General features: G+C 43.0%; 1 protein-coding gene across 1 annotated transcript in view; it reads right to left on the reverse strand.

Moving 5' to 3' along the window:
• Positions 1–794: 794 nt before the first annotated feature.
• The window catches only part of ZNF704 (zinc finger protein 704), a 242713-nt gene continuing 216038 nt past the window's right edge, over positions 795–27469 (reverse strand). The window contains exons 5-9 of the mRNA XM_068984034.1: positions 22453–22553; positions 15440–15707; positions 12780–12884; positions 1810–1907; positions 795–906 (exon numbers count right to left, since the gene is read on the reverse strand). Coding sequence (XP_068840135.1) covers positions 795–906; positions 1810–1907; positions 12780–12884; positions 15440–15707; positions 22453–22553 — 684 coding nt within the window. The remainder of the gene's footprint in view (positions 907–1809; positions 1908–12779; positions 12885–15439; positions 15708–22452; positions 22554–27469) is intronic.

Genomic DNA, 27469 nt, shown 5'->3' on the forward strand with positions numbered 1-27469 from the left:
CAGGTCTTGAGTGCAATGTAGCCAGGAGAGAGTGGGTGGGGCCATCTCTCAGGGTGGGGCTTCTGAGGAAGACTCCCAGATGTTTTCCAACAGTGACGCAGGATGTCCTGAACTCAGCTGGGGATGAAATCTGCTGGTGATGTCCACTATCAATCTCTTTTCGGGCTTATGCCCTCCAGGGCCCTTCAAGCTAACAGCTCTACCGTGGTTCAATTCGGGGCCATTCTTCAAAACAAAACAAAACAAACAAAAAAGACATAGAAAAGATACCCAGAGTGCTGCCACTTCCTGGCAACAGATCATGATGTGAACTGCTCCCAGAAGTCCGATGGAGAACAGGGAAAAGACTTCACAATGAAAACAGGTATTGTTCTTTATACAAATGCTACGGAATAACTTGTAGCTTCTTAAGTGTCAAAAAAAAAAAATCTCAGAAATGGTATTATCGAGAAAGTTTATCAAAATAGGCCTCCTTTCTAGGAAAAATGGGCTTGGTTGGTTCGATTGCTACAGAAGTCCACAGTTTTCAGACCTAGACCTACAGCAAAAAAAAAAAAAAAATGTTGACTTTTCTTTTTAAGGAAAAGAATAGTTACAGCTGTTCTTAGCTGGGTTCTCAGCAAGAACAGGGAAGGTGGTGACCTTTTTTGTTTTTTTGCTGTGATTTCACCAGGGTTCCTAGAAGTGCTTTCCCTGGGCTTCAAGTGGGTTTGGTATGGAAGGAAAAGCACTTTCCAACACCCTCGGAGGAACAGGAGGGCAGGAGTGTCGGGGGCAAGTTAGGGGCCCGCGCATCAGTCAGTGAAACGCTGGCAGGCCTTCTTCCAGCGACAGGCCGTGCACCACATATCCCGATTCTCCATGCCGTACACCTTCCGGCACTTCTTGCCCTCTCCCCGGGGCTTCCTGTAAGACAGGCCAGGAAACGGCGTTCAGTGCGAGCGATTCTATGGGCATTCTTTGCAGACCTCTAAATCCCTGGAAAGCTCTAGAAAAAGTTAGGACACACAGCAGGGGGTCTCTCTAGGTACAGAGGTTAACCAGTGTGGGATGTTTTCACCACACTTCCTCACTCACCTGCACTCAGTCTTGTCCGACTCTTTGCCACCCGTTGGGTTGTAGCCGGTCAGGCTGTCCAAGGAATTCTCCAGCAAGAATACTGGAGGGGGTTGCCATTTCCTACTCCAGGGGATCTTCCTGACCCAGAGATGGAACCTGCATTGGCAGGCCTATTCTTTACCACTGAGCCAGGTGGGAAGCCCTTCACTGAACTGTTAGAATTTGCTACTTATAAGAGTACTTATAGCCTTCTTCAGCTTCTACATGTCCATTTAGAGACATGTCCATTGGGACATCTTCATTACATTGAATTACATGAGCAAATACAAGAAATAACAGCAGCGAGCACTACTCTTTCAAGTTTTTAAATATGTACTTTCAAGTAGTCTCTTGCTTCTCAAATGTCTAGTGTTCTGGTCAAGGGGATCCTGGGGAGGTCCTCCTTGATCTGGGTTACAAACTAAAATTCATATCATACCAAGGTTAATGCAACATGCCTTTAAAGAAACCCAGTAATCAGCATTACCTATTCTGCAAGAGAACTAACCATGAACTGTTACCCCGGAAAAATGAAAAATCTTTATTAACAGTTAATGGATGGGGGGAACCATGGGAACAAAAGAATGGGTGTTTCATCCATCTCAGGGGAATTTTATGGAAGATTGTATCTCTGGTTTCTCTCTTCCTCATGGTTCTATTTTTCAGCTAATTCCCTAGAGAGGAGGCATGTGGGGTTTCAAGCACTCATACCTTAGGCTGACCGTCCCTCTTGGGGGGGAGGACAGGATGGTGTGAGTGTGCGGTCTCTGCTCTCCTGTGCCCACTGGGTGGCTGTGGGTTGGTGACACCTGTAAACACACGGGAAACAAAGTTGACGGGGCAGGCTCTCCTCCCCATGCATTTCCTTAGCCTCTGCCACGTGGGCAGTGGTATCTGACCATCAGACACAGAGAGGCAGTACTTCGTTCACAGAGACCACAGGTTAAAATGGATGGGGTGATGATCCTGGTGGAATTCAAATGCATCCGCCAACAGAAAAGACCTGGCAACAATGAATACTTCAGAAATCTTCATGACTTCACATCTCTGCATTCCAAATTTCTCATTTTCACTTGAATAATATTTTAAACCTTAAAGGATATTCTTCTTCCAAGCCTCAGTCATCTCTCTTTTAAAGAAAGGAGGTTAAGAAAGTTTTCTAAAATTATACAGCTTCTCAGTGGCAACACACAGTGTGAACCTTGACCTTCTGTTTATTCAATTAGATTATTCACAGTCAATAAATAAATGGCTTCTTGCATAAGATGCCCACATGGCAGATGCTGGGGTCCGAACAGGAACAAAGGCAAGCAGCAAAGGGCCTGAGCAAAGCAAGAACGAACGTCAACCTTGTAGAACTTTTGAGCACCCACTTTGTGCCAGGGTCCCTGACAACAGCTTTACTTTCACAACTACCCCGTGTGCTAAGTATTCATCATTCCCATTTTACAGATGAGGAAACCAAGCACAGGGAGGTTAAATAACTTGACCAGGGTTGTGGAACCTGTAATGGCCAGAGTTGAGCTCTCCCTGATGCCAGACCATGTGTTTAACCTCCTCATGCTCTTGTCTTCAGCTGTGATGATGGGAGAGTCCCCTTTGCTCTCCATTCCTCTTGCATTTCTCACTTATTCTCTGCATCACCTGCTCACGTAACATTAAATATCTCCCAGCAAATGGGATTCTCAGAAGCTCCACAAAAACTAACAAAAGATAAATGATGTGTCATGTAAATATGCAAGATTGCCATACACAAAAGAGCAAACATTTAATAAACTTAAAAACGTAATCACTGAGAAGCCAGCATGACCACAGGAATACTAGTACTGATCAACAGTCATGGGAACATCCCTAAGCACACTTAGAGAACTGACTTTCTCTAGTATAGGGACCTGGACTTTGTTTTTTGTTTTTTTTTTCAGTTAAAAAAGTGAATGTAAAAGAATGGACATATAAGTGCTATTTTCCCAGTTACAAATGAAAAAAAATTAAACACATAAGAAAAAAAAACTAACATTTTAAACCATTGTTGCTATAAGTCTGATTTATTCTGTACCATTGGTCTTCACTTTTATTTTTCCTTTTAAAAAAACTTTATTGTAGTAAGAATACCTAACACGAGGTCTATACTCTTAACAATTTTTTATGTGCACAATACAATACTGTTGACTCTAGATAAAATGTGCAGTAATCTCTAAAGCTTATTCATCTTGCTTAATGGAAACTTCACGTCCATTGATGAGTAACTCTCATTTATCCCCTCACCCCAGCCCCTGTGGGCTTCCCTGGTGGCTCAAACCATAAAGTATCTGCCGGCAATGCTGGAAATGCAGGTTTGATCCCTGGAGAACGGAATGGTAACCCACTCCAGTGTTCTTGCCTGAAAGTGAAAGTTGCTCAGTCCTGTCTGACTCTGCGACCCCATGACCTATATAGTCCATGCAATTCTCTAGGCCAGAATACTGGAGTGGGTAGCCTATCCCTTCTCCAGGGGATCTTCCTGACCCTGAAATCAAACCAGGGTCTCCTGCATTGCAGGCAGATTCTTCACCAACTGAGCTATCAGGGAAGCCCCATTTTCTTCTTGCCTGGAGAATCCCATGGACACAGGAGTCTGGTAGGCTATAGTCCATGGGGTCACAAAGAGTTGGACACAACTGAACAACTAACGCTTTTTCACTTTCCTAATCCCTAGCAACTATCATTCTACTTTTTGATTTTATGAGTCTGACTATTTTAGATATACCATATACTGTAAATGAAATCATATAATATCATACAATATTTGCCTTTTGGTGACTGATTCATTTCACTTAGCATACTGTCCCTGGGGTTTATCCACATCAGCTTGTGTTTTAGAATTTTCTTCTCTCTCAAGTCTTGAATATTATTTTACTGTATGGAATACACTAGGTTGTTTTTAAAGCATTCAGATTCCTAAGTACCAGTCCAGATATACTGAGAAAATGTCTTGGGATGGGTTTCAGGAATTTACATCTAAAGTCTTTCCCCAAATTCTCATGAAAGTAAAAGTCACTCAGTTGTGTCTGACTCTTTGTAACCCCATGGACCTGTAGCCTGCCAGATTCCTCTGTCCACAGGATTTTCCAGGCAAGAATACTGGAGGGCATGGCAATGCACTCCTCCAGGGGATCTTCCTGTCCCAGGGATCAAACCCTGGCCTCCTGCATCGCAGGCAAGTTTTTACCACTGGAGCCATCACGGAAGCCGAATTCTCAGGCTTATCTACTTTTGAGAACTACTAATTAACACCATGAGAAATACTCCGCTTGTTGAGATCATTATAAGCTCCAAATTTATCTGATACGGTACAAATAATTACTGGAGGAATAAATGAATATGTTAAATAGGGAAGAGCAAAGATGAAAGGGCATTTCAGAGTTCAGAGTCTACAGCAATGGTGTCTTCAGGGAATGACTAGCGGCCAGTATATCTGGTTCTGTCTTGTCCTTGAAATACTAGAGTATCATTTTCCTTTTCTTTTTCATATCAGAATGAGAATTAATTTTCCATTAAAGAATTAATTAACTGACTCTTTACTTTTTGCTAAAGCAGGGGGCATTGAGGGCCAACAGAGGTGAGTAACATTTATAATTTTTTTCGTAAAATGAACACTTTGGAGCTCAGTGTATGCGTTTGATGTGGATGGGCATGTTTTTCCAGAAGCAGAATCCCCACACATTCCCCATCCCATCGGGATCAGGATGCATGCCTGTGTGCTCCATCGCTTCAGTTGTGTCAGACTCTTAGCGACCCTGTGGACTGTAGCCCTCCTGGTTCCTCTGTCCATGGGATTCTCCAGGCAAGAATACTGGAGTGAGTTGTCATTTCCTCCTCCAGGGGATCTTCCCAACCTAGGGATCAACTCCCACCTGTTACGTCTCCTGCATTGCGGATGGGGTTCTTTACCACTAGCGGAACAGGATGCATATTAGCAAACCAGAGGGAGTGAAAGCTTCAGAGTTTATCCCCACTGTAGATAATCTTACCTCACTCCACCGCAGTCCACGGGGTCGCTAAGAGTCGGACACGACTAGGTGACTTCACTTTCACTTTTCACTTTCATGCATTGGAGAGGGAAATGGCAACCCACTCCAGTGTTCTTGCCTGAAGAATCCCAGGGACGGGGGAGCCTGGTGGGCTGCTGTCTATGGGGCTGCACAGAGTTGGATACGACTGAAGCGACTTAGCAGCAGCAGTAGATAATCTAGAATGTGCTGATATGAATTAAGTGCTCAGGACAATGAAAAAAAAATATTTTTTAATTATTGTAGAGCTTTTAGAATCCCAAGAATACCTCCTTATTCAGTCAGAGAACTGGAAATGTTTAGGTGACATGCCAGGGACACTATTTCCATCAGCTGGGGATAATGTGGAAGGTTCTAAATTTTGCAAAATGGCCATACCCTTTTTGTGTGGGCTGGTATGAGATGGTAAAATGCTCTTCATTCAACAAATATTTATTAGGTTCTCACCATGCCCAGGTGGGTCTAGTGGTAAAGAACCTGTCTGCCAGTGCTGGAGACATAGGAGACTCGGGTTCAATCCCCAGTTCGGGAAGGTCCCCCAGAGGAGGGCACGGCAACCCACTCCAGTATTCTTGCCTGGAGAGTCCCATGGACAGAGGAGTCTGGCAGGCTACCATCCATGGGTTGCAAAGATTGAAGCGATTGAGCATGCACGCATGCATGCCCTAGGCACTGTTGATTGTGGGAATTACAGAGCTGAACAAGATAAAATCTCTGCCCCTATAGAGTGTACCTTCTAGTGGGGAGAGAGACAATAAGCACAAAAGAAGTAAGGGCATTTTAGTGATAAGTGCCTGAAGAAACTAGAACAGGCTACCAGACCAAGGGTGATGGGAAACATATTTGTTTAGGGTGGTGAGGGAAGGCCTCTTGCATTGGCTACCTTTGATCTACAGGGCACTCTGGGGAAAGGGGAAGCCGAAGGCCAAGACCTCCCAGGTGCAGAGGCCAGTGGGGCTGAAAGTGGGGCTGGGGGAGGTGGCAGGTAGGAGGATGGGAGGTGGTGGATTCAGGTCAGGCCTTGAAGCTGTGATGAGGAATTTCAGTGCCATTCTAAGTGCAAAGGAAGCCAGTGGAACATTTTAATAAAGGGAGACATCTGATTAATGCTTTAGAAAGATCACTCTGGCTCCTTGGAGAATGAATTGGAGATAGCCCTGGACAGGGCTAAAGACTACTTAAGAGGCTTTGGCACTAATTTAGGGGGGAAATGCACTGGTGATTTAGATGGCGGTGTGACCGTGGTGGGGAGAAGTGGTTGGATTCATATCCTGTAGAGGTAGAGTCTGGACCCTGCTGACAGATGGGCTATAGGACAGGAAATATGAAGACAAATCTTTAGATGAGTCAGGGATGAATCAAGAGGAGTCAAGGATACATCCTAGGTTCTGGCCAGAGAGGATGAAGGGATATGGGTGCCATTTACTGAAATTAAAAAACTGCTGACTTGCTGGGCTTACGGGAGGATGAGGACCAGATTTAGATGTACTCCAGGAAGAATCCTTCTCTATCGTTTTTATTTCTGCTAATGGCTTTTTTAACTCTGGCGTTGAGGGCACACCTGTTTCGTTTTTAGTCCTGTCCGATGGCAGCCCCTCCCGTTTCACAACAGACCAGGGGTTTCTACAGCCTTCAGTGTAGCAGAAGCCAGGACTCACTTCACATACCAGCGTGTGGCTCAGTTCTATGGGAGGATGAATACAACCTAACTCGTGAGCTTTCCTGGAGACTTTTAACATTAAGACGATCATGTTTTGGAGTCTCATGATAACCGGGGCTGAGGGTGGGAAAGTCAAAGGGAGAAACTGGCAGAGGGGGTCTGCCAGCATTTATTCAGTGCTTGCAAATGCGAAAGATGGGCCACCGGGTTATTTATAATCTCTTTTAATCTTCAGCAAAAAGCCTGAAAAATAAGCACTATCTGCATTCTGTAGGTAAAGTAATTTAGGCTTGGGGCAGGGAATTGGCTTACATGGATCTCAGAGTTAAAAGCAGCAGCAGTTAATTTCCTAAGAACTTGTTAAGCTAAGTACCTTCCCCCATGTTATCTAATTTAATCCTCATAATGACCCTGAATAAGCAATGCTATCACTTCCACTTTATAGACGAGGAGATGGAGAGGGTAAGGAAGTGGCTGAGGCCATGCAGTTAGTAAACAGTGGAGCACTGGCTGTCTGACACTCAGGGATCTTGGTATTTGGTTCTGAATGGTGCTAATGCCCTGTTTTCTGGTGTTTTCCAACCTGCCTCATCAATGATGACAATAATGTGTGCCCTGGAAAACATGATTTCAGCTCTCTTTCCCAATGGCTTCCATATTCTGTATTTATTTGTTTTATATCTTAACTTTTAAAGTTCTATTTGGGGACTTGTTTTATAAAGTATATAGCATACTTGGAGAGAGTACTATGTGGTGTTACTTCTAAATTAATAAAATGGGCTGCTGCTGCTGCTAAGTCACTTCAGTCGTGTCTGACTCTGTGCGACCCCATAGATGGCAGCCCACCAGGCTCCCCATCCCTGGGATTCTCCAGGCAAGAACACTGGAGTGGGTTGCCATTTCCTTCTACAATGCATGAAAGTGAAAAGTGAAAGTGAAGTCGCTCAGTCGTGTCTGACTCTTTGCTACTCCATGAATCACAGCACACCAGGCCTCCCTGTCCATCACCAACTCCCAGAGTTCACCCAGACTCATGTGCATCGAGTCGGTGATGCCATCCAGTCATCTCATCCTCTGTCATCCTCTTTTCCTCCTGCCCCCAGTCCCTCCCAGCATCAGGGTCTTTTCCAATGAGTCAACTCTTCACATGAGGTGGCTAAAGTATTGGAGTTTCAGCTTTGGCATCAGTCCTTCCAATAAAGAACTCTAAATTACAGTCTGCAAAAATTATGGCTGATTTCTCCCATATGTTGAGTATATCTGTGTTACATGAGTCAGTCCCAACAAGGAGAATCCACTTTCTCTGCCCTCTGTTTAATAGCAATGAGATACATCACAGATAACAACACTAGTAAGTTTTACTCGACATCAACCAGTGCCAAGCATTGTGCTTGAAAATACAACAATACAAGGTAGTGGTCGTACAGCTAAGTTGAAGGCATTGCTTAAGAGAGGTACTATGACTGACTGGTTAGAGGTCACAGCTTGTAAATGCCAGAGTTAGTATTTGCCTCACATCAGTTCAGTAATGGGCTTCCCCAGTGGCTCAGTGATAAAGAATTCGCCTGTAATGCAGGAGATGCTGGCAGGAGATGCGGGTTTGAACCCTGGGTCAGAAAGATCCTCTGGAGAAAGGAAATGGCAACCCTCTCCAGTATTCTTGCCTGGAAAATCCCAATCCATGGGGTTGCAAAAGAGTCGGACATGACTGGGCAACTAAACAAAAACAAAAGCAGTAATGCAGATATTACTGCTTTTGTTTGATGCTGGGAGGGATTGAGGGCAGAAGAAAGGGATGACAGAGGATGAGATGGCTGGATGGCATCACTGACTCGATGGGGGTGAGTCTGAGTGAACTCCGGGAGTTGGTGATGGACAGAGGCCTGGCGTGCTGGGATTCTTGCAGTCACAAAGAGTCGGACACGACTGAGCGACTGAACTGAATGCAGATATGTCCTTCTGCAAATATGCTGGAGAAATTTCTTTTCTTGTGATTTTCTATCTCTCAAATGGGAAAAAGCCTCCCGTCTTGGTTTTAATTTCTTCTAACAATTTTGAATCCTCTGTCCAAGTGTTAAAAAACAACAACAACAGCTAACGAGCTAATAAGCACTATTTCAGGTCTGGAGACGATCTCTGGCCTGAAGCCTCTTGGCATGGCCCTTGGGTAGCAGATTGATTAGCTTCTACTTACTTGCATGGGGCCTATTATAGACCACATTTTGTGCAGTCCAACCTTCACATATCGAAGCCCTAATTCTCACTGTGGCTGTATTTGGAGATGGAGCCTTTAAGGGAGTAATTAAAGGTATGTGCTGCATGTGTGCTAAGTTGCTTCAGTAATGGCCAACTCTTTGTGAGCATATGAACTATAGCCCACCAGGCTCCTCTGTCCAAGGGATTTTCCAGGCAAGATGCTGACTGGGTTGCCATGCCCTCCTCCAAGGGATCTTCCTGACCCAGGGATGGAACTTGCATCTCTTAGGTCTCCTACATTGGCAGGTGAGTTCTTTACCACTAATTCCACCAAATGAATTCAAAAGAGTGGGACCCTGATCCAATAAGATTAGTGTTCTTATAAGAAGGGACACCAAATGGCTCTCTCTCCATCTCCCCATCTCCAAAAGAAAAGGCCATGTGGTGACATATTGAGAAGGTGGCCCCTGACAAGTCAGCAGGAGGGCCTTCACTGGGAATTGGGTCAGCTAGCACATTGGTCTGAGATTTCTGGCCTCCAGAACTGTGAGAAAATAAATGTGGGTTGTTTAAACCACCCAGTCTGTTAATTATGGCAGACTAACACAGGGGCCAAGAGCTCTCAGTTTTCTGCCCTGAGAAGACAGGGAAAGAAAGGAAAATAATTAGAAGAAAAGAGGAGTCACTGGGGAAAAACAGGTCAAGAAAGCTGTAATTAACCATGGTCTTCTCCCTACCCTATGCCCATAGCCTTGGGCTAGAAAAGACTGAAACTATAGTTACGTTTGTGAATATGCAGATTGACTTTCTCAGCTATACACCTCTGGGAAGAAGTCTTACCCAGGGAACTTATTAAAGCCCCCAATTCAGGAAGTCCAGTGTAGGCAAATGAATAAATAAAATTCTGCAAACCTTGGGATTTCACAGAAGGAGATTATTTCTACTTTCTAGGAGGCATATGAAAGCATCTCCTCTTCAATACTAGGTCTCAAAGACAGGGGAGAAAAGGAAATCTTAAATGGGGTTGACAACCTCAGGGTACTTGCTTTTGAGTAAAACAAGAAATGTGTTCATTAAAGAGGATTGGCTACCCACTCCAGTATTCTTGCCTGGAGAATTCCATAGACAGAGGGCTACAGTCCATGGGGGTCACAAAGGGTTGGACATGACTGAGTAACTAACACTTTCACTTTCAATAAAATGGCAACGGCTCTGTTCATCAGTTTGGATAAAGTTGAAGCCACCCCTAATACTAGTGCCTCATCACTGGAAACTTTTAGAGCTTTTGTCTGAAAACTCTATTACAGAAACGTGGGAGGTGGGGATTCACGTGTTCTCAGAGTCAGCCTGGCTCCCCGTCTTCTAAGGGTGGGACTAGCACCTGTGGAGAATTCAGGGATGGTTACTGGCACCCAGTCAGTGGACATGTGACAGTCCTAGGCTAGAAGGTGTGGAGTTGTGAGATCCAGCCCCCAGTGTAAGTGGGCAGACAGCAAGCAGCTACTTTTTTTACTCTTTTAAAAAAAGACATGCTTGAGAGTAGGACAACATGAAGAACACATTGAGTAGTAAACCTTCTTGTTATCTTTCCAGAATAAAACAAAAGCCTTGGAAAAGGGCAGCATTCCCTACTCCTTTACCTTTATTTTTAAATAGTAATGGCAAGCTTGACTGCTAAAGCCAGCTAAAATCAGATAGATTGGGAATTCTCTGGTGAACGAATAAATGAGTAGCTCACATAGGATTTTAGTGGGAATCTACTTAACTCAGTTATTCTACATACTTTCTGTCAAAGCTCTAGTCCAGGATGTCCCTGGTAACCAATCGAGAGTGAAGTGAGGGACTCTGAAAAATCTAGGACCTTGACAGGAGGGCCGAGACATCCATAGAGAGAAAAGTCTTAAACTTTGCTTGTTGAGAGATCAGCAAGAGGAGGGAACTTCACTGGTGTCCTGCTGTGTCAGCCACTTAGGAGATTCAGGGGACTTAAAACTAGTGAAAACCACTTACCGTGATGTCACTTTATTTCAAAAGGAAATGATTTAATTAATAGAACAAAAGGGAAAATATTCCATTTGGGCTGATAGAAGAGGTAACTTGAAAGGAAATCTGAACTGCAATGTTCTGTCTACATGCCGTACTTATTGTTTCACCAGATGAGCAATGTGGGGTATGTTCCTGAAAATTCAGCTCTAATCAAAGACAGGAGTGAACAGAATTCAGAAGAGCAGGTCTCTGTAATTCTACTTTTGGAGTTGCCTCTCTGGGTTAGAAGGGTAGTCTCAAATGTCATATTGAGAGCCACTCTGGTCTTTTTATGTCTATCAAAAAAAAAAAAAAAAAGTTGCCAAAAAGGCTGACACCCACCTTGGGGGAATTATTGTTCTTGCCAGAAGCAAAACTAATACCTCCACATCTAATCTCGTCTTTTTAAATGTTTGTAACAAGGTCATCCATCATACTCTTGTTCTTTGAGACCAACCAGCAGTTCCCACTCTTCATAAAGCAGGCACCTTTCATAGTTACTCCAGATCCACCATACTGCTTAAAAATCCAATTCTAGGAGTATTTTCTGGAAGCCACAGATTTTCAAATTGCTGCCAGCAGGATGCTTTTTTATTGTTGGCTATTTCTCTAAGGAATTTAATAAATATTCTTTGACAGAGCACAGCATAATTGATTGAGCCACTTTCATTTTTATCAGCTCCACAGGAGGCCTTAGTATTTGCTGGAAACCTCTGGGAGTTGCCAGCAGTCGCAATAAGAAGCTTTTGTGAGGTCCTTGGGGAGGGGGTGGAGAGGAGAAAATAAGGTTAATATCTATTATCATAAGCCACTTTCTGAACCTTATCAGGAGTTGTAAACCCCTGAGCATGAGGAGTGTGGAGGTCTATGGATATTCCGTGATAAGCTGTAAAAGACTCAATATCTTCTAAGTGAATAGTTAAGAATCAAGTAAATTCATGGTGAATTTTCAGACAGTAATTATTTAATATGTCAAATCAATTCTAAAATAATCCTTAAATCCAACGGCATATTTCAATACTCATTTATTTGCAAATTACCCATCAGCATGGATTATTTAGGCTTTGGAAAAAAAAGTTGATTTCAATTTCTACTATCTGAACTTTCAAAATGACATACCCACAAACAATAATTTCAAAGTCAAATTGTATATAGTTGAAAGAAAAAGTGAAAGTGTTAGTCGCTTAGTCGTGTCCGACTTTTTGTGACCCCATGGACACAGTAGTTCACCAGGCTCCTCTGTCCATGGAATTCTCCAGGCAAGAATATTGGAGTGAGTAGCCTTTCTCTTCTCCAGGGGATCTTTCTGACCAAGAGATCGAACCCAGGCAGATTGCAGGCAGATTCTTTACCATCTGAGCCACCAGAGAGCTCATAATGATATATGCCATTTACCTGTAGAGTCTCTTTCTTTTATCTTTGGGGTCTGAGTTCAACTATTAATTTTATAAAGCCTTTAGGAAACATACAAATACACCACCCATACAAAAAAATCTTGATATATTTCCAACAAGTTGTTTATCAACAGATGAAACTGTCTTTTATTTTCTAAAATTCCAGTCAAAACACCTTTTCACAGAGAAGTTGGGCTAGTCTGGATCACAGGATAGCTTGCTGAGTTTACAAATATCACTTAAAAAAATTATTCTGGCATTCCAATTTTTGTCTTTTTCTTGCATGTTTCTACAATTTGTTCTCTAAATGTATGCTTGGCTTTGACCAGATTTCTGGCTTTTTGCTTTTCCACTTACTGGAATGCCTGTGAAGGTGACTGGAGGAGACTGCCAAGAAATGCTGAAGCTGCTGCCATTGGGGGTGAACTTGGCTGCTCCTGGAATGGTCACAGGGGGTGTGGCCTATCAAATAGAAAACAGAGAAAGTCGTTTTGAAAGAATATTTCTCCTTGGAGTCTTAAGCTGTCATTACCAAAATAAGGCTTCGGAAATAATCTCAGCTTTATTAATGACACAATTATAATAGGAGGAGATTAAACACGGTTAAAGAAAGTAGCTAGAGATAAACTTTTTATACATCTAAGCAATCTAAGGTATAGGAGGAGAAGGTTTTTGGCTGCTGATTTCTGAATAGAGATTTGATTATACACACACATACCTATCTTAGGACATCTGTGAGATATAATTCCTTGTTATCAAGTTGGGAGATCAGCTTTTTATAAGTGATGGTAGGCTGTCAATTACATTTTGGGAAGGTTATTTGGAAATACATGTCAAAATTCTTAGTGTTCTGTACACTAGCTATTTCACTTCTAGAATTTATTCTAAAGAAATGGACACAAGGATGTTCATTGCAGAACTATGTATTATATATTTTTAAAAAAACTGGAAACACATAGGGAAAACGATGCTGAAGAATACTCATTGGCATGGGAAAATGTTCATGAGATATCAAGTGGAAACAGCAAAGCACAGTGAAACAGTACTGTAATAGATTCCATTTTTAAATGTGCACATAGAACAGTCCTGAAGGACCTACCAAAAATGTGAACCAAGGGGCTTTCCTGTTGTTGGAGCTTGGGATGGATTTTCTTTCTTTGCTCACGTTTTTAATGTCTTTATGTTGAACACTTATATATATAAACAGAAAAATCCCAATGCTGTGAATCTATAGTTTGGGAAGGAACTTCTAGATCCCTTAGTGTATGTTCCAACTCTCATTATATACATAATAAAAATAATTTAAGTTGGTTCAAGCCCATGCTTTTGGACCTAAATGCAATACTGACAAACAAGAATGAAGGGATGAATTATCCTTTTTGAATAGAAGAGTCAGGAATGAAAGCTGCGGCACCAACTAATTTAATAATTAGCACTATTCCATTGCTCTTGAATTGAAGTCTACTTAATAAATGGCTGATTGACTTCTCTACAGGGTTAGTTTTTCTACTTTTATAAATATAGTTGCTAGTGGCAATGGTTTTGTAAATGGCACCATTGGAAAATATTTTGGCAATACATAGCTGTTCATGCTGTATCCTGCTGCTACTGCTGCCAAGTCACTTCAGTCGTGTCCGACTCTGTGCGACCCCATAGACGGCAGCCTACCAGGCTCCCCCATCCCTGGGATTCTCCAGGCAAGAACACTGGAGTGGGTTGCCATTTCCTTCTCCAATCCACGAAAGTGAAAAGTCAAAAGTGAAGTTGCTCAGTCGTGTCTGACCCTCAGCAACCCCATGGACTGCAGCCTACCAGGCTCCTCCATCCATGGGATTTTCCAGGCAAGAGTACTGGAGTGGGGTGCCACTGCCTTCTCCGCATGCTGTATCCTAAGATGCAATAATTACTCTCTGGAAATTCAATGGGGGAAAAAAAAAAAAAAAAAACTACTGGCATGGAAGTGTCCTCACTAGCCTTATTGATGATAATTAAAAAGTAGATACCTAACATAAGAGAAAGAAACAACCTGATGTTTTAATCAAATTCAGTCATATATTCAGTTCTACGGAGAGTGTTTATAAACAAGAGTGGAAGAACACAAATTACAAATATGTACAGGAGAGTTTTCTTTTAAAAAGTTACATAAAGTAGCTGAAAATTATGGGAAAACTGTTTTTTTTTTATTTGAGCATATTGAAATTTTATTAAATTGACACTTAAAAGAGTTCAGAATTGCTGGGGGAGGAAGGAGCTTTAGCTGTGTCCTGTATTTGCAGGATTTGTCTCTAAGGCCTTAACAGACTTTAGAGTGAGGCAGAATCACCTGGAGGGTTTGTTAAACACAGGCTGCTTGGCCTCACCCCTCGCTCCTGGTCTGCAGGTCTGGGAATGTAAATTTCTAACAAGTTCCCAGGTGATGCTGACACTGTTGATCTGCCGAACACTGACAACCATGGCTCCAGCCCGAGAGAGTTAGTTACCAATTCAGAGAGGCAGGGCACAAAGTCCTGGATCTGCAGCACAGGATGAGGCTGTCATTGTGCCAATGCTTTTCAAAGTTCATCTTTTCATTTATTTAACTTTTTTATCTAACAAGTACTCACATCATGTGCCAGGCACCCTCCTGAGAGTGTTACAATATTAAGGATTTTAATCCTCATAACAACTTCTCAGGGATCAGATCTTCAGTCAGTACTGGGAAGTTAAAGAACACCCTAGGGTCCAATTTGCATGAGATTTTGGCTTTAAAAGGAGAAAAAAGGCAAATTCTGCTACTGGGCTCTCCTGGATGCTGTTTTTCCACTAAGCTATCCTTTACTCACCCTGGAATAGGAAATGGCAACTCACTCCAGTGTTCTTGCCTGGGGAATCCCATGGATAGAAGCGCCTGATGAGCTACAGTCCATGGGGTTACAAAGAGTCAGACACAACAGTAACAATCCTTGACTCACAGGTCAGAATGCTACTGCTTTTGGTTAGGAGTAAAGTGATTACTCTCATGATCCCTGGCCAGTCACCTGGTAAGCGTGGTCAGTATGCACGAGGTAGAGGGTGGTGGGAGCAGAGCGGCTCAAGGGTGTCATCAGTTTTGTCTCGGTTTTGGCACAAGGAGTTTCTGTTCGGCTGGAATCTGGGATGGGAAAAGTAGGAGGCGAAGCCAGGGATTGGGAGGGCGAAACCGGGGCCAGGCTGCTCAGACCGTCTGCCACGGAGTCTGTGTTGAGCTTGATCTCAGTGTAGTAGAAGTCTTCTTCTCCATCACTGTAGTCAGACTCCCCAACACGCCTAATGCAAAAGAGAGCAAAGCAATCCTACTCACCCACACTGCTTTCTTGCCTTGAGATCTTGTACATGCTGTTCCTTCTGTCTGGAATGCTTTTCCTCTGTCCTGTCTGCTTGGCAAACTTCTACTTATCCTGCAACTGTCCACTTCCGGGGTAAGCCTTCCTTGCCATCTTAAAGCAACTGACTCAACTAATAACCAATCAATCAATTATTCAAAAAAAATTTATTGAGAGTCTACTATGTCTAGGCACTTCTTTAGGAACCCAATATTAGAGTGAACAAAACAGATTCTGCCCTGATGGAACGTACAGTCTAGTGGGAGAGGCAGACCAGAAACTTGTAACAGAACACATCAAAAATAAATAATAATATCCCGAGGAACAAACCTGCCTAAGAAGGTAAAAGACCTGCATTTGGAAAACTATCGGACACTGATGAAAGAAATTGAAGATAACACAAACAGATGGAAAAATACACCATGTTATTGGATAGGAAGAATTAATATTGTTAAAATGACCATGCTCTCCAGGGCAATCTACAGAGTCAATGCAATTCCTATTAAAATACCAATGACATTTTTCATTGAACTAGAACAAATAATCTTAAAAGTGGTCTGAAAACACGAAAGACTCCAAATAGCTAAAAGAATCTTGAGAAAGAATAGAGCTGAAAGAATCATGCTCCCTGACTTCTGACTATACGGTAAAATTACAGTAAACAGATCAGTATGGTACTGGCATAAAGGGGATTCCCAGGTGGCTCAGTGGGTAAAGAATCCACCTGCAATGAAGGAGATACAGCAGCCACAGGTTTGATTCCTGGGTCAGGAAGATCCCCTGGATGAGGGCATGGCAATCCACTCTAGCATTTTAGTTTGGAGAATCCCATGGACAGAGGAGCGTGGCAGGCTACAGTCCATAGGGTCTCAAAGAGTTGGACATGACTGAACTGACTGAGCATGCCTGCACTGGCATAAGAACATATTTATAGATCAATGGAACAGAATAGAGAACCCAGATATAGACTTACACACTATTGTCCCTTAATCTATGACAAAGGAGGCTAGAATATACAATGGAGAAACGGTAGTCTCTTCCACATATGTTGCTGGGAAAACTGGACAGCCACATGTAAATGAATGAAATTAGAACATTCTTTAACACCATATACAAAAATAAACTCAAAATGGATTAAAGACCTAAATGTAAGACATTACACCACAAAACTGCTAAAAGAAAACATAGGCATGGCACTCTTTGACAGCTATTGTAGCAACATATTTTTTTTAAGTCTGTCTCCTAAAGCAAAGGAAATAAAAGCAAAAATAAGGAAATTGGACCAAATTAAACTTAAAAACTTTTGCACAGCAAAGGAAACTATCAACAAAGTGAAAAGACTAATGAATGGGAGAAAATATTTTCAGAGGACATGACCAATAAGGGGTTAATATTCAAAATATATAAATAGCTTATTAACTCAACATTAAAAAAACAAACAATTCTATTTAAAAAACGAGCAGAAGAACTAAATAGACTTTTTCCCAAAGAGGACATGCAGGTGGCCAAAAAATGAAAAGATGCTCTACATCACTATCAGGGAAATGGAAATCAAACCAATAAAACCAACAATGAAAGGATACCTTACACCTGTCAGAATGGCTATCATCAAAAAAGAACACAACAAATGTTGATGAGAATGTGGAGAAAAGGCAGCTCTTATACACTGTTGGTGGGAAGGTAAACTGGTGCAGTCACTGTGGAGAATAGTATGGAGGTTTCTTTAAAATCTAAAAATAGAACTACCATATAACCTAGCAATTCCACTCCTGGGTATATAGCTGAAAAAAAAACCCAGAAACATCAATTCAAAAAGATACATGCACCCTGATATTCATAGCAGCATTATTTATAATTGCCAAGATATGGAAACAACCTAAGTGTCCATCAACATACGATTAGATAAAGAAGACGCTACATACACACACACACACACACACACACACACACACACACACACTGGTGGCTCAGATGGTAACAAATTTGCCAGCAATGCAGAAGACCCGAATTTGATCCCTGGGTTAGGAAGATCCCTTGAAGAAGGAAATAGCAACCCACTCCAGTATTCTTGCCTGGAGAATTCCATGGACAGAGGAGCCTGGTGGGCTACGGTCCATGGTGTTGTAAACAGTCTGACACTATTGAGCTACTCACACACACACACACACATATACACACATTCATACTACTCATGCATAAAGAATGAAATTTTGCCATTGTAACAACATGAATGGACTTAGAGGGTATTATGCCAAGTGAGATAAGTCAGACAGAGAAAGATAAATATATTACTTGTATATGGAATCTAAAAAATACAACTAGTGAATGTGACAAAAAAGAAACAGATATAGAGAACAAACCAGTAGTTAAGGAGAGGAAGAGGAAGCATAGGGGTAGAGGATTAAGAGGTATAAACTATTATGGATAAAATAAACTACAAGGATGTATGTATGTATGTGAAAGTTGCCCAGTTGTGTCCAACTCTTTGTGACCTCATGGACTATAGCCTGGCAGGCTTCTCTGTCCATGGTATTCTCCAGGCAAGAATACTCGAGTGGGTAGCCATTCCCTTCTCTAGCAGATCTTCTCAACCCAGGGACCAAACATAGGTCTCCCCATTGCAGGTGAATTCTTTACTGTCTGAACCACCAGGGAAGCCCAAGAATACTGGAGTGGGGGCCTATCCCTTCTCTAGCAGATCTTCTCAACCCAGGGATCGAACCCAGGTCTCCCCGTTGCAGGTGAATTCTTTACTGTTGGAACCACCAGGGAAGCCCAAGAATACTGGAGTGGGTAGCCTATCTCTTCTCCAGCAGATCTTTCCAACCCAGGAATTGAACTGCAGCATTGCAGGTGGATTCTTTACCAGCTAAACTACAAGACTGTATTATTGTAAAACACAGGGCAAATAGCCAAAATTTTACAGTAAATATAAATGGACTATAATCGTAAAAAATTGTGAATTACCATACAGTATGTGTGCAACTTATATATTATTCATTAACGCTCAGCGTGTCTGATTCTTTGCGATCCCCTGGAATTCTCCAGGCGGTCGCACTGGAGTGGGTAGACGTACCCTTCTCCAGGGGATCTCACCAACCCAGGGATCGAACCCAGGTCTCCCACATTGCAGGCGGATTCTTTACCAGCTGAGCCATCAGGGAAGCCCAAGAATGCTGCAGTGGGTTGCCATTCCCTTCTCCAGGGGACCTTTCCCACCCAGGGATCAAACCCAGGTCTCCTGCATTGTAGGCAGATTCTTTACCAACTGAGCCACCAGGGAATTACTTTGAAGTGTGTTCATTTCAATTCACTTTATTTATTTAATGATTTGGTACATTTCTGTAATTTTTTTAAACCTCTGTTGCCTCCCTAAGACAGATTCTTTAGGCTGTGTCTTGTTCATTTTTGTTTAATAGATACCACATGTTTCAGTGCATCTGGCATACAGTAGGTGCCTGTTAAATGCTGAACGAATGAAAGAAAGAAGCCGATGCTGTAGCACAGTGATTACCAACATGAATTCTGGAGTTACATTGCCGGGGTTTGAATCCTGACACCTCCCAGCTGCCTGTGTAATTTTAGCAGCCTGTGCCCTTATATAAAGCAGCACAGCACAGCTGGCATTCCGTGTCCACGGGAAGCCTACTAAACACAGTACTTAGAGGTGTAGCACACTCACGTGTAAGAAGCACTAAATGTTTATTAAATAAAAATAAGGCTGATGCTAGAAAGATTCAGTGTTTACTATCACCAGGAAAAGTATCTTCTGGTGCTTCCACAGGTTCCTTTGAGACACAGAAAATTGTGCTTTTCCGCAGTAAGTTTTGTGTAAAAGAAAATAACTGTCAAGGGTGTGTGTGTGTGTGGCGGGTGCGGGCGGGGGGGGCTCAGTCGTGTCCAACTCTTTGCAATCCCGTGAACTGTAGCCTACCAGGCTCTTTTGTCCATGGAATTTTCCAGGCAGGAGTACTGGAGTGGGTTGCCATGCCCTCCTCCAGGGGATTTTTCCCACCCAGGGATCGAAGCAGCGTCTCTTGCATCTCTTGCACTGGTAGGCGGATTCTTTACCACTGCACCACGTGGGAAGCCTGTCAAATAACTAATATTTGTTGGATTTGAGGATTTCTAGGGAAATGATACATATTCTTGCACCCGGTTTTATGGGATGGAATCTGTAAATCTTCCTTTCCTGGGGCATCTCCAAGTTTCATGACCATATCTGGCAGGAGCAGGGCACTGACTAAGAATAAACTTTTTTCCCACTGACAATCCCTGTACAGAACCTAAAATACAAATCTCCCTTTCTCCTGGGCCTTTCTGTTCAGCCAGATCAGCGGCTTCTCCCAGCCTGGCTCCGTTTCCCCTGAGCTCTCTGGCTGAGGCGTCTAGGGAGGTGTCTGCTCCGTATCAGGTCAGGCAGGGCTTGGCTCTCCTTCAAGCAAAGCATCAAAGACCCCAGGGAGTGGGCCGAAGAATGTGCATCTGTTCTATTCCTGTCCCCACTTCCTCTCCAGGAAAGGGCTAGCCGAGTCGCTGCCGGCTGCCCAGTGCTGCTAATAGACATGCAGGCCTGGGGAACATCGTGTGTCCTACACGGGGATAAATCAGGATCAGCCCCTGGTGTGTAAGAATGGAGTGAGAATTAAGAGAAAAACAGAATACTTCTTATGCTGGTGTGGTGTGCACTGCAGCTCTATCAGACGCAAGATACATATTTTGGGGCTTGGGCTATGCTCCCTTCTTCTTCACAAGCCAATCAACATTCATTAAAAACTGCGCCATCCTCCTAAAGGCTCCCAGGCTCATTCCTGGGCAGTGGCTGGCAGAGACAGGGATTCTAACTCATCAAGGCCATGTGAAGCATGCAGAGTAAAAAGGGAATCCCAGGGAAGCAAATACAGCGCCTGCTGTACTTGAATTTCACCCACCAGGAGAGCACCCTGGAAGCTCAAAAGAAAATCCTGTGATGCCACTCACAGTCTGTAAACACATGGATAGGGCATGTGTTTCTGTGTGGTGCTGAATACGATTTGACTTTTGGGGCAGATGGACTTTAAAACAAAGAACTCCAGCTCCTGATTCTAGCTTCAGGAAGCTCTTTCTAAACGTTCAGATAACTGAGTTATTTATACTGTGAGCTGTCCTGATGGTGAGAGTTGAGGGAAGATGCTGTGGAGTGTCCTTCCCTGAAGCAGTGGGTTCTCTGTGGGATTTCTTGGAGGGTAGGGTGGACCCTCTGGCTAGTGGAGCGGAAGCCCTGCTTTGCTGGGCCACGACCATGGTGCTTGGTGATTTTTCACATGCCATGCCCTGGAAGGGTCTGGCTATGTCCCCAGAATCCCCAGCCTGTGGGTGAGGGAGCTGGATTCCTGCTTCTCTCCAGCCATAGCAGGAGCTCACCCACAGGAATCAGCAAAATCACCTTGGAACCCATTCGTGTTTCCTATCACTTTTTATGGATGATGTCTTCCCTAAATTTATCCTTGGCTGGGCAAAGTGACTGCAGTGCTTATTTCTCAGCAGTCACAGCAAGGAGATCCAACCAGTCAATCCTAAAGGAAATCTACCCTGAATATTCATTGGAAGGACTGACGTTGAAGCTGAGGCTACAATTCTTTGGCCACTTGATGCGAAGAGCTGATTCATTGAAGAAGACCCTGATGCTGCAAGATATCAAAGGCAAGAGGAGAAGGGGGTGACAGAGGATGAGATGGTTGGATGTCATCATCACCTCAATGGACATGAGTCTGAGCCAACTCAGGAAGAAGGGAAGCCTGGTATTCTGCAGTCCACGGGGCTGCAAAAAGATATGACTTAGCGACTGAACAACATCTTTTTGAAAGGACCCCCCCAAGCATTTGGGGGCTCGGTCATGTGTTTGGCTTTGTCTTGTGCACAGTTTATCACTTTTGGCTTCTCAAGATCCCTTCTTAGTTCCACATCCCTAGACAAGAAAGACCCACTGACTAAAGAACAAGAGGCTGTACCATCACAGCCTTTCTGGAGTGGCCCCTAATCCCTGCTGCGCAAAACTTCATTTTATCTTTCGTTGGAAATGTTTTTGTATAACACAGGGAAGTGTGTCTGTTGTACAAATAAAGGACTTATTTGGGCAATAGAAAAGGACAGAGCAGGTCACCAGGCTTCATAAGAATAGCAACACTGATTGTCACTGTGCTTCTTAAACCCTTTTCAGGCTATGTCTGCCTTTGAGTCTCAAAGTCATTAATACACTCCCCTGGGGAAAAAATTCCACATATAATTTTACAAACATTTTCAGGGGGTCTAAGGACTCCTTACCCTACCCTACGCTGGCGCTCCATCTTTTACAAATCACTCTCACATACATTTTATTTTTGACCATCACACATGACCCTGCAGGGCTGATATTCTGAGTTTCTTTTTCAGAGGGAACTGAGGCTCCGAGCAGCACCCTGCTTAACATCACTTGGTGAGTGTATTAGGGAGGCTTCACAGCTCTAAGTCCATGTTCTTTCCACTTGCCACACTGGCCTGTATTATCTGCAGTGGCCATCTCCATAGTGATTAGGAAGACCAAGCAGGCCCAGTCTCTGTCTCTGTGTTCAGAATTTTTAAGGCACAATGTGAAGTGTAATTCTGAGTGCAGGTGGTCCTGGACTGAACTTGATGGAGATACACCCAGCTCCAAAGGGAGGGCTCCTTACCCGAGATGAATGGTCCGGATGTGCTTCTGGATACCCACTGCAGTACTCAGAACCTTCCCACAGTTCTTCCAGAGGCATTTGAACATCACCTTCATGGAGTTCTAGAAAGGGAAGACAAGGTTACACTGAAATGAGAACTAACCCATCAACATAACAGCTTCCCATTCTCTTGACTATAACTCAGCACACCATTCTAGGAAATCCCCCAGGTGAGGATCTTAGTGACCTCAGAGATTTTCTTGCTTCCTTCTTGAATACTGAGCCCTGCTGGAAAATTCAGTTTACTTTCTTAAAAATTATTTTTAATTGAGGGATAATTAATTTACAATATTGTGTTGGTGTCTGCCATACATCAACATGAATCAGCCACAGGTATATATATGTCTACTCCCTCTTGAACCTCCCTTCCACCCCATTAGTTCACTTTTTTTTTTAAGGTGGATACAGTGTCTTTTAGGCATTGTGCTGTGCTTAGTTGCTCATTCATGTCCGACTCTTCATGATCCCATGGACTGTAGCCCATCAGGCTCCCCTGTCCATGGGGATTCTCCAGGCAAGAACACTAGAATGGGCTGCCATGCCCTTCTCCAGGGAATCTTCCCAACCCAGGGATGGAACTCAGGTCTCCTGCATTCCAGGTGGGTTCTTTATCATCTGAGCCACCAGGGAAACCCGGCATTAATGACAGTGAATTTTAGAATAGTCATTGAGCACTTACTATGTGCCAAGTGCTAGTCTAAGAGTTTATTTCATTTAATCCTAAAAGATGGATACTATTATCATCACCGTTTTACAGATTCATGGAAAGCTTCAGTAAAACATGCCTAGTCAATGGAGCCAGCTTCTAGCAAAACCAGAATATGAATTTTGGAAGTCTGGCTCCTGGAACTACTCTCTCCACCAGGACACAAATCTATCTTCTCCTGTAAGGATCTTAGAAGTTTTCTAAAACAGTCCAGCAAAGTGATTGAGAGCACTGATTTTGGACTTACTTTCTCAAGTCCTACTTTCCTTATTTATCAAGTGAGAACAATAGTACCTGTCTCATAGGGTTATTATGATGATTAAATGAGGTCATGAAAGCAAAATCGTTTAGCACAATACTGATGGGAGTAATTATTCAACCAATGGCAACTATTATGGTCTTATTAAGATTATACTTCCTGGAGTGAATTTGATAGGGAGTGAGTTTTCTCCCATGTGTTCACCAAGCCCCATCCTTGTTTCCTCCTGGGAACACAGCTAGACTTCATTTCCCAGCCCTCTTTGAAGTTAGGTGAAGTCATGTGACTGAATTAGGGCCAATGGAATAAGGGCAGAAGTGACATACATTCCTTCTAAGCCTTGTCCCTAAACTACTTGTCAATGTCACTCCAGCCTGTCTCGCTGATTAGAGGTAGGGGATACCCAAGGACTTAGGGCACAGTAGTGCCACTAGATCAGGGATTTTTCTTTCAATATTTTTTAAATGGAAGTATAGTTGATTTACAGTGTTGTGTTGATTCTGCTGTTCAGCAAAATGATTCAGCTATACATTCTTTTCTATATTCTTTTCCATTACGGTTTATCATAGGATATTGAATATAGTTCCCTCTGCTATACAGTCAGAACTTATACTTTAGATTAGGGATTTTTAATCTTTTGTTGGCCATGAATTCTTTTGGCAGTCTGCTAAATTCTATGAACCCCTTCTTAAAGTAATGTTTTTATTAATAATATTTAAAATAAAATACACAGGATTAAAAAAACTGTGACTGTGCTGAAATAGTTATCAAAATATTAAAAAATTTTGTGAAGCGGTAATATATATACTCTTTAACACATAAATTAATAAGATCTTTAAGTGAATTTAGTAACTACCATAATTTCAAAGTAGCGTTGTGCATAAATGACATTTCATGATATCTGCTAAGATTGTAAGGTGATATGAAAACATCCATGTTTCGTATTGGTAGTAAAGTCACAGGAGGCACTAATACTATTGTGGTTTGATGTCTCCAATCATAATTGTAGGAAATGCTAAATTATAGTTACAACATTAATGACAATAAAGATATACTTTTTCTCCCATCTAATTTCATAGACTCCCTGAATTCTTTCCACTCCCTTTACAGGACTTGTGGACTCTAAGTTAAGAATCTCTGCACTGGGAGGAAGGGGCCTCTGGGTCCCTGGAGGATGTGTAGAACAGAAACACCCCTTCATCACTCCTGCTGACCTGATTGGATTGTGACATGAGAAATCCTTTATGGAGTTAAGCCACTGAAGTTTGGAAATGGGTTGTTTCAACCGAAAGCCTCCCCTGACCAATAAACAATGATACCTTCCCTGAACTGACGGAATTGCTGTAGGTTTGTTTACAACTCTAGTAGGATTTCTGCTCTCAAGCCCTGTTCTAGAAAGCCATCATTTACACATTTAGAGGATGACTCACTGGCTATTATGATGGAATTAGTATCCTGATCAGCCAGTCACCCTCACCCAAATGTTTCTCAATTGAAACAAAACACCTAGAAACTTGCAGAAGTGAGGAGTATCCTGTGTGTTGGGAATGATCACTTTCGGGGTGGCAAGTGGAAGACACAGCACAGTGGCTAATGGCTACAGTCTGTTGCAACGGATAGATTAGTGACCGCAAGAAGGAGCCCATGCCTCCTGTGAACTACATGAGCCCAGGGGCCTGGGGTTCCCAGAGGTCCAGGTGGGTGGCCTTCCTGGCACTGCGACCTAGCCATTCCCACTGCAGCTCCTGGGCATTGTGGACAGCTCGCCCATGATTCCTGCTGCAATGAGCAGTACTGAGCTCTAGGAGCTGTGGCAGCAAAGAGCTGGAGCAGAAACCGAGAGAGAGGGATGTGAGGGGAGCTGAGAGGCAGACAGAATTAGGACACTTTAAAGTATACTATCATGAAGAGCTGGTGTTTATTCTAAGGAGACCATTCACAAATTTCAGGCTCCCTGATCTTCTTGAGCCACTGATCCAAACGCATGAGATGGAAGATGAACCAAAGGGGGAGAATTTAAAACCTGCCCTGCCCCCGACTCCAGCCCCAAGGTTCACAAAAATGAATTTGGCTTGATTTTTTTTTTTAAATTCAGAGCAGATGATGACGATACTAATGAACAAATCCTCACCCTATGAGTGTTTCTGCTCATTTTTCAAACAATGAAGCTGTTCTATTAAAACAATATCTTCCACTTAAGGGAATTAATGACTCAAACCAAAATTACAGGTATCTGACAGTCCAAATATCCATCTGGAAATGAAGTCGTGATAGATTGAAAGCACTTTTTGATTCATTCCAAGCCTTCTTGCTGATGGTACTCCTTTATTCATTAAACTAAATAGCTACTTAGCAAGGAATATTCCAGTGGCTGTGATGGAAAGAAAAGAAGCTGTTCTTTGGAAACTTACATTCTAATGGGAGAGAGGCAGAAATGATCACAAATGATGATTGTTTCAGGTATTGTAATGTTTCTGGAAATGGGGGTGGGAAACACTAGGTCAGACGAAGCCTCTAGAAGGTGACTTGTGAGCTGGGACTTGAAGGCTGGAAAAGGAGCCAACCATGCTATGAGCTAGAGTTTTCCAGGTAGAAGGAAGAGTTAATGAGAAGCTGTGAAGATGCAGAAGAACTTGACATACTGTAGGGCCAGAAAGGAACAGTTAGTTTGGAGGGAAAGGAGAGATGGTGTGATCTGTTTGAGATCATGTGAAGAGGCAAGGAGGGCCATGGAGGCAAGAAGGATTACACAGGGTCTTGTAGGTAATGGTAAGGAATCTGGATTTTATTTTAAAATAAAGAAGCTACTGAAGGGGTTGAAGTCGGGGAGTGATATTATATGGTTTAGATTTTAAGAAAACCTCACTCTTGGACTTCCCTGGTGGTCGGTCCAGTGTGGTTAAGACTCCATGTTTCCAATGCAGGGGTTGTGAGTTGGATCCCTGGTTGGGGAGCTAAGAGCCAACATGCTGTGTGGTATGGCTAAAAAGAAAAGAAAAGGTCACTCTGTTCTGTTCCGGGGAGGAAGAATAAGGTCACCAGTGTGGTGCTACTGCAGGTCAGAAAAGATGGTGGCTTGAAGAAGGCTTGGGCCGTGAGAACAGGCAGACACGTTCAGGGTCCATTTTGGAGGCAGATCCAACAGAACCTGTTGTTGGGTTGAGCAAGAGGAATGTCAAAAGGGATGGTATTAAAGATGACTTCTGTAGCGAGGGGAGTTGTGGTTCTCTCTGGGATACGTTCATTTTGAGATACCTACTGGCAAGTAGGACAATGGATCTGTGAGCCTGAAACTGAGAAGAAGTCAGGTGTAGAGGTATACATTTGGAGTCAGGACCTGAAGGGGTTCTTAGAACGGATCTAGATGAGACCATCTAGGGGGAAGTGCAGCTAGAGATAATTAGAAGGCCCAGCATACTGCAGATCCAATATTTCAGGTAGGGGACTGAGAAGGAAAAGACAGAGAGAGAGGGCGTGGGCAGCAGTGGAAATCAGGATAGGGTGGTATCACCAGCACAAATAGCAGAGAGTGGCTTAAGAAGGGTTATGTGACTTATGCAGTATCACCTGATGTTCCCAGGTGCGCCAGTGGGAACCTGGCTGCCAATTCAGGGGACGTGAGAGACGCAGCTGTGATCCCTGGGTGTGGAAGATCCCCTGGAGGAGGGCATGGCAACCCACTCCAGTATTCTTGCCTGGGGAATCCCATGGACGGAGGAGCCTGACAGGCTACAGTCCATAGAGTTGCAGAGAGTTGGATACAACTGAAGCGACTTCACATGCGTGCATGTGCAACAATTAGTCAGTTATTAACAGATAGTCTTTGAAATTAATATAATAGTATTACACAACATGCAGAGCCAAATTCCTCCTATATCTTAGGAATGTCTTAAAGGGTCAAATTGCTAACTGTTTTGGGAAATGACAATCACAGTGGTATTTCTGTGCCATAACAAGTATTATTGATAAGACTCCTGTTCCTGGTTCTTGCAATAACATGTCAAGCATTTGCT

The sequence above is a fragment of the Capricornis sumatraensis genome, chromosome 11 (assembly GCF_032405125.1).
Source record: "Capricornis sumatraensis isolate serow.1 chromosome 11, serow.2, whole genome shotgun sequence".
Taxonomy (NCBI): domain Eukaryota; kingdom Metazoa; phylum Chordata; class Mammalia; order Artiodactyla; family Bovidae; genus Capricornis; species Capricornis sumatraensis.